The 11,205-nt window shown below is 45.0% G+C and overlaps 1 protein-coding gene across 3 annotated transcripts; it reads right to left on the bottom strand.

The window, feature by feature from the left end:
• Positions 1 to 800: 800 nt before the first annotated feature.
• gmeb2 (glucocorticoid modulatory element binding protein 2) lies at positions 801 to 8,043 on the bottom strand. Of its 3 annotated transcripts, none has more exons than XM_079737646.1 (10): positions 7,983 to 8,043; positions 5,562 to 5,722; positions 5,373 to 5,458; positions 5,155 to 5,279; positions 4,898 to 5,001; positions 4,654 to 4,811; positions 3,575 to 3,640; positions 2,450 to 2,587; positions 2,075 to 2,197; positions 801 to 1,816 (listed from the first exon to the last, which is right to left on the bottom strand). In XM_079737646.1, exons 2-10 carry the CDS (start codon positions 5,687 to 5,689, stop codon positions 1,185 to 1,187), a joined length of 1,560 nt encoding a protein of 519 aa, XP_079593772.1. In that variant the 5' UTR covers positions 5,690 to 5,722; positions 7,983 to 8,043; the 3' UTR covers positions 801 to 1,184. The 3 variants fall into 3 exon arrangements, with proteins under 3 accessions (XP_079593772.1, XP_079593773.1, XP_079593774.1); XM_079737647.1 differs by having other exon boundaries at positions 5,562 to 5,731; positions 7,983 to 8,040; XM_079737648.1 differs by lacking the exon at positions 7,983 to 8,043 and adding an exon at positions 6,000 to 6,053.
• Positions 8,044 to 11,205: the final 3,162 nt, after the last annotated feature.

The raw sequence follows: 11,205 nt of genomic DNA, 5'->3' as shown, positions 1-11,205 counted from the left end.
CAATCAGATTAACATTTAACAAAAACACAATACAAAAATCAAACCCTAATTCCTAGAATAATGCTACATAATGCTTATTACGTCATTTACTCATATTAATGTTTTATTAATTTACCCTCAATGTTACGGGTTACCTGCAGTTAAGAATGCCAGAGATTCCTGCAGCGGCACCATTGTTTCAAAGAACCTGCAGAGTGGGTTGCCTGCGCCTTCCTTCATCTTGAACTAAAACTACCTCTCCCTGTAGCGCTGATTGGCCGGTCTGCCGCATCGTAGTGTGAATGTGGGAGATGAGAGCGGTGTCATGAGGCCATGCCATGGTACCTGCAGATCGCCAACGGTTATGGCTCTCTGGTAGACAACCAGGTGTGGCCGATCACAATGAGGCATCAGAACATGAAGCCAGTGAGAAATAATCTCCCATCCAACCAACCCCCTCTTCCGTATGCCACACATCTTCTACCACCCTTTTGAAGGCAGTGAAATGAATATAAAGCGTGATAGTGTTTTCTTTTGTGAGTTAAGATTTAAAAATATCTATATTATTCAGAGCAAGATGCTGGTGGCAGTTTATAATTTGTCCGTCGTTGTGCTCGTAAAAAAAAGGCAACTTTTCAACAATGAAGTAGGTTGGAAAACCCCAAAGGCAAAAAGTAAAAACGTTGTCATTGACTTCCATACACCCAGTGGTGCTTCAGCCAGCGCCGAGAGGCCTTTAGCCAGACCACATCATATGCATGAGCTTCATATTCATTTAGATGCACCTTTTCCAAAACATACCTGAATTTAATTAGCCAACATCAACAGTAACAACATTGAACATTGTAAAAATAATTGAACTAATTTAAAAAGGACGGTGTAACTAGATTGAACTCTTCTTACACAAAAGAAACAGCATTTGCTATGGCATTCAATACATTTCACCTTACTACCCTGCAAAAAGTAGATTTCCCACAGAGACATCTCGATATAGCACAGAGCAAGATGAAACAAACAGCAGGTGACCGATGGAATTTAGCTCAGATCACAGTCGGGCAATCGAAAATATAACATACATTTGAAGTGTCCAGTATAAAGAGTAGGTGGAATTATACTTTGCCGTCTCTGTCGCAAACGAGGAGAATCTCCTGTTTCTTTATTTACAAACATGGCAGAAAGCTCAGCAGCCATCTCTGTCCAGCCCCTCAGCACTCTTGGTCTTCCTCAGACTCCGTTTCCACGGCGACCTCCTGGGGGTCCCCAACGCCGCACACCTCCGGATCAGCCGGCGCTCTCACCTGTGTGCGCCGCGCCACGCTGCCACCGAGTGGCCGCGGCGCGGCGGCGCTCGACGCTACGCCCAGTCCCCGCAGAGCGCCCCCCAGTGTCGGGGGCAGCGTCAGCAGCTGGTACTGCGGCCCGAGGACCTTGAGGAAGGTCACGGGGACGGCGGCGGCGGCGGCGCCCTCCGGCCCCCCGGGGGCGGCGGAGGGCGGGGTCAGGTCAGAGGGGTGGCAGAGGGGCGACGGCTCCGCCGCCGGGCCGCCGGCGGACAGGACGGTGTAGCCGCCCAGGGGGTTCCCCGCCACGGGGGAGCCCGCCAAGGTGAACACCTTCCCCAGGCCGGCCAGCTGGTTCAGGGACAGCGTGATCTGGGCGGGCGGGGGGCCGCCGAGGGCGGCGGGCGGCGCCGACGCACAGCGGCTCAGCCGGGGGTGCTTGGGCGCGGGGGGGGACGGCGCGGGGCTGAAGGTCATCAGGACGTTGTCCAGGTGCTGCGCTTTGCTCTTCAGCTCCTTGGCGCGCTTCCGGTGCTCGTCGCACTGCTGCTCCAGGGCTGGGACCCCGGCGGACGACGGCGCAGAGTCACCAAAAGAGATCCAGGGGGACGGGAAGGAAAAACAGAAACAGTGTGTAAAAAGCGGGGTGGACAGACGGTAAACAAATGGACCGCCTTTCTACCAAGAAGCCACTCAAAGCGCCTACGATACTGCCTAACATTCAGCCCTTCACGCACACATTGACACACGGACGGCGGAGTCAACCACGCAGGGCGACGGCCCGCTCGTCAGGAGTAGTCAGTGGGGGTCCTCACCAGCCAGGCTCTGGGTGTACTGCTCCCTGTAGTGGTCCATCTGGCTCTTGTGACGCGCAAGAACCTTCTTCACCAGGTCCAGCATACCAAAGTTCTGCACTATGTTGTCCAGCAAATTCACGTCTGCATGGAAAAAAGAATGTGTAATCCGTCTATTATGCACTGTGTGTGCATTGGGGGCCATCAAGATTTCTTCCTTGCTTATTAAGAGAGTTTTATCTTGCCCTCTGGGGGGCTAAGGTCGGGGGGGGGGGGATCATAAACACACGGCCTGTTAGGGCCTTTGAGAATTTACCTGGGATTAAGGGCTATACACATACAATTTGAATTGAAATTGAATCTGAACTTCATGTAAATACACACATGGCAGCTTACCTTTTACCAGTAGCGGTGGCTCCGAGACCCTCTCATGCATGCTGGTCAACAGCTGCTTCAGCTCTGTCCGGAAGTCGTCAACCACGTCGTCCAGCAGGCCGGCCTGCTTTACCCCACACCAGAATACAACAGAGTCCTCTGGAGGAACACACACACACATACACACGCACACAAACACATACACACACAATTAGTGTGTGTGGGGGGGGGGAGTTTTATAGGGGCTCTACATTTTCTTTTACAGGTATAGTCAAAACATAAAAAACAAAACAAGTGCCACACCTTGTTTCCTAGCGCACTACCTATTGTTATCTTTAGCAAACTCGATGCCCTGAGGACGCTGTGCACAGCTCGTTCACTAGGCCATATATGGTGTTTCCTGTTCAGTAGCGCCGCTTGAAAATGTCCCTGAAGGTAACAAGGCTTATTGGGCGGAGAACGGCCCTCAAGTCCCTCTCCTCTGCACTCCTTTTAAGCCCAACATCTTGGACCACTCCTGCTTTTCCAGACACAAGTCATCTCAGATCAAGCAGTCCTTCTATACTAAAGCAGAACATCTGGGGGAAGACAGACCCTGCAGTGGAAGGTACAGCTGAAAGGGGCGGGGTTGTGCCATGTTCCCAGCCGGGCTACGGAGATATTCTACTGAATAGAACTCATTTGCTAGTAGCAACAAGTCTATACGGTGTTGATTTGACATGCATGCTATCCGTCTGAGAACGTTGGTGTCCTGGGAGGATGTTTTAACTCGTCTTCCCCGACTGCTACAGTTTGTATTCGCTGTTGCCAAATCGCGTGCATAAAGATCCCTGCCTTCAGCAACTGTTTAGATCAATTGATCCAAACAAATATGAAGTGAAACAAGATTTTAGCTACTCTGCCGTTTGATTTGTGAGACTGACCCTTGGGCAACCCTGGAGTGAATAAAGAATGAGATAACCCTATTTTACTAGAATAATGTATATTAGTCCAATTCAAAAGGCTACATCACAGATTCCTACCCAACTCTCTCTCTGTAATCTGTTGGTGACAGAGAGACAACACTCATGCCCAGTAATATTTCAATGCTATATAGATAGCTGTATCCCATTTCTTTATCTGACGTTCACTTGTTGTGGACTTTACCTCCGATGGCTGTGACCCACTCTGAGCTCTCCTCTGCGTCCGAGAACGACGGCGATTGTCCGTTCACTGGGAAAAAAGATCAACGATAAAACTAAGATTCAAAGGCCATTCAAGCGATACACATGCCTCACGACTTACTTTAACGTTATCAAATGCGGTCAAAGGAAATTGCGACATCCGTCTAATTTCGCTTTCATTTACAGTTGGCCACAACTATGGTTTGCATCATTATGATAAACATACTATTGACACTTGCTTTTGTGGGCTGCTTTTGTAGGCTGCACAAAAGATGTGGGCTCTCTGCTCGGAGAGCAAAACTCATATTTTATAAGGCCTATGTAGTGCCCATTAAAAGGAGTTACGTGGTGTTCAAAAGGAGTTACAACATAGATGCAAAGCAATTGCTTTGGATTAGGATTAAAACTCACTTCAGACCCCCTCAGAAATAGCTGTTCCTGAATAACTTTTTCTGACTGCCGTAGACACTTGGAATTAAGCTACATCAGACATATTTTCAAGACACTAGTTTGAACCAAAACCACTCCAGAGTTTCTAAAACATTCAGAAGTAGGTGAAACTGCCAAAATGGGATACGGGAGGATAACAACCCTGAAGTGCGTATTTCATGAATAAGAGTTGGGTTACTGTTGAATCTGAACACTTAGAACTGCTGAATCTCAAGTCCACAAGATATTAGAAACCTGCTTTGATTAATTATGAATTTGAAATGTGATGATTTGTTCAATGTTTGAACACAGTTTAAGGTTAGAGTTTGAAGTTGTGTTCCGAATAATATTAATATTACAAACATACATACACATACATTCACACGCACATATATGTGTATACGTATATTCTGTAGGTCAATTATCCTGGCCACCCCATTGGGGCGTCACTGCATACTACTATTATTTCAACCACCCCATGGTTGAAGAAACCTTAGGATTTAGTTATGGTAAAAAGGACATTCTCAAATCAGATTTGATCAAATCAGAGGTGTTAAAAAGTATATAAACAAAAATTGCATCATTGAATAAGAAAATGAAATAGCCTCCACAAAATGAGGCCTGTTATCTTACAAATTGTTGATGAAGGTGTGACAGCAATAAACTCAGCAGACTGCTGGCTGATGGCGGATAGTTTGCTTCCCACCAGGTCTATCTTAGTGCTGCGACATGTGTTGGAACACACCTTGGCATGCTGGTAGAACTCCAGCTCACCAGAGTCCATGATCTTTCTGCAGGACATTCAAACACAGACAGGCGTTGTTGAGTGGATGTGACACACGGCCGTCTGATTTGTATGCGTTTCCTAATCCCGTACCTGAGCATGGTGCCATTGAGCCGGATGGCTCTCTTCCAGTCCTTCAGCGTGGATTTCCCCGCTAAACAGACAAACTCCTTTGGGCTGACCAGCTGTTCATTTAACTAATCAACAGAAGGAATGAACAATTCAATGAGGTAACCTTACTTCAACATTTAGCAGACGCTTTTATCCAAAGCAACTTATAATAACTACATTTTTTAGACTTTTTTCTTTTTATCAACAGAACAATTTAATGATTTAAAAAAAGAACCCACTTGTATGCATTTGATGTTAATGCCAGGACACACAAACTTCTTCCAGACTAGAATAGCCTTTGTATCGCCACAGGTGATTGGGTAGTAGATATCCGATTCCACGTCGACCTCTTCTGTTAACTTCACTGCGGGGTAAGACACACAAGTAGACATTGTTTCAATAGAGCTGAAGAAGATCATACTGATGTTTTGTCGTACGCTGGAGGTTTTCACGTTACCATAGACAGCCTCTTGCTTTGACAGAGCATCTGCGGTGCAGGACTCAACATCCAGGTCCTCTGGTGCAATCTCCACAACCTCCTCCCTAGAGGAAAACACAAATGCACACAAACGTATCAGGAGAAATACACTTAGCAAACTAAAGGTTTGTGGCGTTGAATGATGAGGATTTTCATTTGAACACGGACCCCATATGTTGGCTCAATTCCGTAGTCACCAATACAGATTTTACATCCTCCTCCTCCTTGACAGAAGAAACATCATCCGTCTTCTGGTCAGGTATGGTCATCAACACCACCTCTTCCACATCTTGCATAGCGACTGGTGTCGAGGTTAGTTCCAACTGAAACTGAAAGATCTGCATTCAGTATACAAAAATAAGTGTGTCCCAAAACCAATTCAAGCTCAAAACAGGGAAATAACAACTGAAAGTTATTGACCGGAAGCAACAACCAACACAATGTTTCCCACTATCACTACCCTATTATCTAAGTTCATGTGTTAACAAATCTTACTTTTGCATCAACCAGTATTACCACGTATTATTCTCTGACTTGCAGATTCAAGATGTGCAATTATTAACTTATAAAATCTGTCACAGAGTAGCCCCCTCCTACCCGAAGTACCTTATTATTCCCCGTCTCCTCCTATGCAGTCCACAAGTTAGGAGAAACACGCAGAGAGCAGTGTCCTTTTATCACGCGCTCTCCCAGCTGTGGATGCCGAAAATCCAAACTTAAAAGCCATCTCTTGACTCCCTTGTTTGGCTCATAGGAGTGTCTCTCAGCTCCTCATTAGGCCTACAGCTAAATCCACACGTTGGCCAGCACTAGCCTACCCCTGCTGCCTGCTGGTACTAGATAAGAGGTTGTTCCTCCTTGCTCCTTGTCCGACCTTTCCCGTCATCTGACCATAATGCGGCCCTTGCTTAAGTTGATGTGATCATTACTGGATGCCTGGCAGCTCAACCACTAGCTGGCACATCTACAACACCATGGACATTGCTCAGTGTCTAACCATTATCTAAAGGGTTCAGCTTGTTGTGCTACCACGACGGCTGTTCATAGAAGGTTCTCTAACACCATCAGTAGAACATACTGTATATAGCAGGTTAACACCATCAGTAGAACATACTGTATATAGTAGGTTAACACCATCAGTAGAACATACTGTATATAGTAGGTTAACACCATCAGTAGAACATACTGTATATAGTAGGTTAACACCATCAGTAGAACATACTGTATATAGCAGGTTAACACCATCAGTAGAACATACTGTATATAGCAGGTTCTCCAACACCATTCAGTAGAACATACTGTATATAGTAGGTTAACACCATCAGTAGAACATACTGTATATAGTAGGTTAACACCATCAGTAGAACATACTGTATATAGCAGGTTAACACCATCAGTAGAACATACTGTATATAGCAGGTTCTCCAACACCATTCAGTAGAACATACTGTATATAGTAGGTTAACACCATCAGTAGAACATACTGTATGTAGCAGGTTAACACCATCAGTAGAACATACTGTATATAGTAGGTTAACACCATCAGTAGAACATACTGTATATAGTAGGTTAACACCATCAGTAGAACATACTGTATATAGCAGGTTAACACCATCAGTAGAACATACTGTATATAGCAGGTTCTCCAACACCATTCAGTAGAACATACTGTATATAGTAGGTTAACACCATCAGTAGAACATACTGTATGTAGCAGGTTAACACCATCAGTAGAACATACTGTATATAGCAGGTTAACACCATCAGTAGAACATACTGTATATAGCAGATTAACACCATCAGTAGAACATACTGTATATAGCAGGTTAACGCCATCAGTAAAACATACTGTATATAGCAGGTTAACACCATCAGTAGAACATACTGTATATAGCAGGTCAACACCATCAGTACAACATACTGTATATAGCAGGTTCTCTAACACCATCAGTAGAACATACTGTATATAGTAGGTTAACACCATCAGTAGAACATACTGTCTATATCAGGTTCTCTAACACTATTCAGTAGAACATACTGTATATAGCAGGTTCTCCAACACCATTCAGTAGAACATACTGTCCATTATAGTAGCACTCCTAACCATCCCTTCTCCTGGTCTCCTCCTAACCATCCCTTCTCCTGGTCTCCTCCTAACCATCCCTTCTCCTGGTCTCCTCCTAACCATCCCTTCTCCTGGTCTCCTCCTAACCATCCCTTCTCCTGGTCTCCTCCTAAACATCCCTTCTCCTAGTCTCCTCCATGATGAAGGAACCTCCTCCGTGCTCTTTGGAGGGCTGAGGTTAGGGGTGTGTAAACCATGTGGCCGGTGAAGCCTTTTGAGACTCACTGTGATCAAGAGCTTGACAAAGAGGATTGAATAGGATTTGACACGCAAATATAAACGCGATGCCAGAGTAACCACTGATCCAGATGATCCCTGGAGCTGAACTCTTCCCCGCGGAATCTGACGTCCAACTATCCCCTCCTCTACCGCGGTGTGCATCGCGTCTCAACCCAACCTCGAAGCGAGCTTCATTTAGTAACATCAGGCTTCAAATTAAAAGTAAACGCGTCGCTACAACTGACCTTGGGAAGTAGACACAGCACGCTTTTCGAGATCCTATGAGAACTACTGATGTTGTTATTGTCGTTCTCCTTCTTTTAGTTCAAAACGACGCTAAAGGTGTACAGCGCCCCCTACTGCCAGGGAGTGTATATCACTACAGCTTTATGTTCACTAAAGCTCTCATTTATATCCTACTAGCTGATCTGTGATTGAGGCTTTACCAAACTAAATGTTTATTTCTGCTTCTCTGACCTCCCCTATCTCTTTTCCCCCACCCAGGTCCAACCTCAGCCCGGTCTCTCTGACCCTATGACCAACATGTATCTTTATATAGTATATTGGACTATTAAATAAGATATGTTCTATTTTTTCATTAATATTACCCTACGCCAGGGGTCAGCAACCTTCTCAACATGCTGTGCCAGTTTGACATTTTCTCGTTAATGAGTGTGCCTTAAGCAACAATATAATCAAAATTAAGCTAAATTATGACAGAGCGACCAAAAACATTTCCAGAAGACCTGGAATTGTGTTATTTCCATATAGTCCAGAATCATGCATCAACATTTTAAAGGTTTTTTTGGTTGTTATATTTGCAACATGGGCTTACAAATTATAATTACATCTGTCCCATCTTAAAACACCATTTTCAGAAACTCATTCAAAAACATATTTGCACTGTGAGAAATGTAAAAAACAAGAAAATATGAGAATGTTGGAACCATCCACATCAATATCTTTACGACATGTACAGCTTTGCAAAACCATGTGAAGGCGATGCATACAGGCCACTTTCAACAATATTTTAAATAATTTCTTCTCTATTACTCACAACATAAAAACTATTAATTGATCCAATTTCAGAACACTGCTTTCTGTAACTAATTTAAACATATTTGCACTGGATCAGTGGAGGCTTTTCCAGTGAGGAGAGGGAGGAAGATCCTCCTTAACACTGTTGAGAATAAAAAATATAGATTGTCCAGACTACTGTAATGAATTAATGCCCTTGAATATGACTAATGCCTTTGTATATGTAATGTTCGTTTTCCTGGGTAAAGGGATATTAGCACCTCCTATCGCCTATTGACAATTGCTTCAGGGAGGACGTTCCTCCCTCAGCCTCCAGAGTGGCGAAGTCACGCCCTTTCCGGTAGACCCCATGGGACCTATGAGATCGAAAAATATGAATGGGTTTCAATGGAGAGAAAGTAATTATTTTCTGGTCCCAGTCTTTATATGCCCTTGATTACACATATGTTGTTTGTGGATTTAAATTATAATTTTTCATGCAAAGAAAACTAAAACAAATTGCGAAGTTTGATAATGTTGGGTTTTGTGTGAGGACGCTTTGTGAACTACAGCTCTCGACACGAATGATATGCGTCACCACCCGCACTTGGAACTCCGGTACAGACATGTCGATCTCTCTGCTCCACTTCACCGCTTTTTTCTAAGGGGAGGATAAAAGCATCGAAAGAGGTGAAAACCATTATAAGTCGGGGCATGTGGAGAGTTTCAGTTATGCCGATAGGGAGATTGTCGGTCTTGTCCAAGCCAGTCGCAGGGAGCGTGAGATGTCACATACGAGACGTGTAGCTTTTCTCATTGTGTTTACTCTACAGCCTTTAACTGAACAATTGCCCAACAAACGGTCGAACCCTTGACATGAAATATCATTTAAATCCACCAACAACCCGCTCAGTCGTATGCCTCGTTTCCACCGAGTGGTGCGCTACTGGTCGTTGCCTTACAGTGCGGCTCTGTTGACGAACAGAGCAATATTTCCTGTAACGTTAGCGTTTGGCTGAACCCAAGTGCACAGACGGGCGAAGAGCGTGGAACAGTGTCAATCGTTTATTCGGATTCAGGATCTGCAGGCAGGATAGTCAGACAGGCGGGGATCAGGAGCAGGCAGGGTAGTCGGACAGGCGGGGATCAGGAACCGGCAGAATAGTCAGACAGGCGGGGGTCAGGAGCAGGCAGGATAGTCAGACAGGCGGGGATCAGGAACCGGCAGAATAGTCAGACAGGCGGGGATCAGGAGCAGGCAGGATAGTCAGACAGGCGAGGATCAGGAGCAGGCAGGATAGTCAGACAGGCGAGGATCAGAGAGCAGGCAGGATAGGTGGTAGATCAGGATTCGAATCGCGGGAAAGCACTGTGAAACACAAGAGACAATCTGGCAGGGAATGTTTGGGAGGAAAGGACTGATATAGGGGAAACACAGGTGAAGGTGGTTGGGCTAATTGGGAGTGATCAGGGTGGCAGGCAGGTGAATGGGAAAACCAGGGGCGGATCATGACAATTTCCGAGGCCGCAGCCGGGCTGCGGAGCTCGTAGCCGGGCTGCGGAGTCCGCGGCCGGGCAGGGCTGCCCGCGGCCGGGCTGCGGAGTTCGCGGCCAGGCTGCCTGCGGCCGAGCTGCGGAGCCCGCGAGGAGGATTGACTTGATCTATAAATGAAGTCCCTCAATCTTAATTGGATTAACACCATGACCAACATTCTGAAACACCTATTAACATCCACATTTGCCTCAAACAATGTTAGGATTACAGCCCATGTAAATAGTTTTGAAATAATGTTCTTGCCGTTCTTTTAATTGTTTGTTACTCTGACCGTTCTGTTTGATATTGTGGAAAGGATGTTAGTGAATGATTCAGAGGATGATGCGTTCTAAATGGCATCACTTATGGTTGTGTCTTCACTTTTCTTAAAACAATTGTAGCTGAATTAAACATAGCCAAATTACAACCAATAGCTTCAGTCATTGAGGGCAAAAATAGGCCCAATGATAGGCCCAGATTTTATTATTTAGTTTTGCAAATCAAGCGTAGGCCTGAATTGACTAATTGGCTTTGCATCCTTTCCTTCTGCCATTGTAGTCCAAGACATGCTGCCCACCAGCCGCCACTGATATATATATGTTATTATATATATATATATATATATATATATATATATATATATATATAGACTATGGACAACCCGCTCCGTCCATCAGCTACAATGGAGGTCAAAGCTATAGGGCTAAAGCTTCCAGCAGGATCGTTTACAGGTATATTCAAAAGCAAAATCATTGCACTCTTCCAACTAGTAGGCATAGTTTCTTCTCTCCATATTTTAACATTTTAGTGAAAACTTGAAGTTGAAGCGTGCGCTTTTGTTGATGGGCTTCCTCCTCAGTTTGGCGAGCTATCCGTGCCAGGTTTTACTAATCTTCCTCAGTGCAGACCAACACCAT

This window comes from Pollachius pollachius, assembly GCF_949987615.1.
Source record: "Pollachius pollachius genome assembly, chromosome: 6".
NCBI classification, from domain to species: domain Eukaryota; kingdom Metazoa; phylum Chordata; class Actinopteri; order Gadiformes; family Gadidae; genus Pollachius; species Pollachius pollachius.
The sequence above is the reverse complement of the archived record's forward strand: the minus strand, read 5'-3'. Positions and strand labels throughout refer to the sequence as shown.

Bases quoted from the DNA above. Each gene is read 5' to 3' on its own strand.
- gmeb2 (XM_079737646.1), bottom strand. From the start codon at position 5,689: ATGCAAGATGTGGAAGAGGTGGTGTTGATGACCATACCTGACCAGAAG. The intron at 5,459-5,561 runs GTCCGTGTTCAA...GTTTTCCTCTAG, and splicing joins GAATTGAGCCAACATATGGG to GGAGGAGGTTGTGGAGATTG. The intron at 2,588-3,574 runs GTAAAGTCCACA...GTGTTCCTCCAG, and splicing joins GTGGGTCACAGCCATCGGAG to AGGACTCTGTTGTATTCTGG.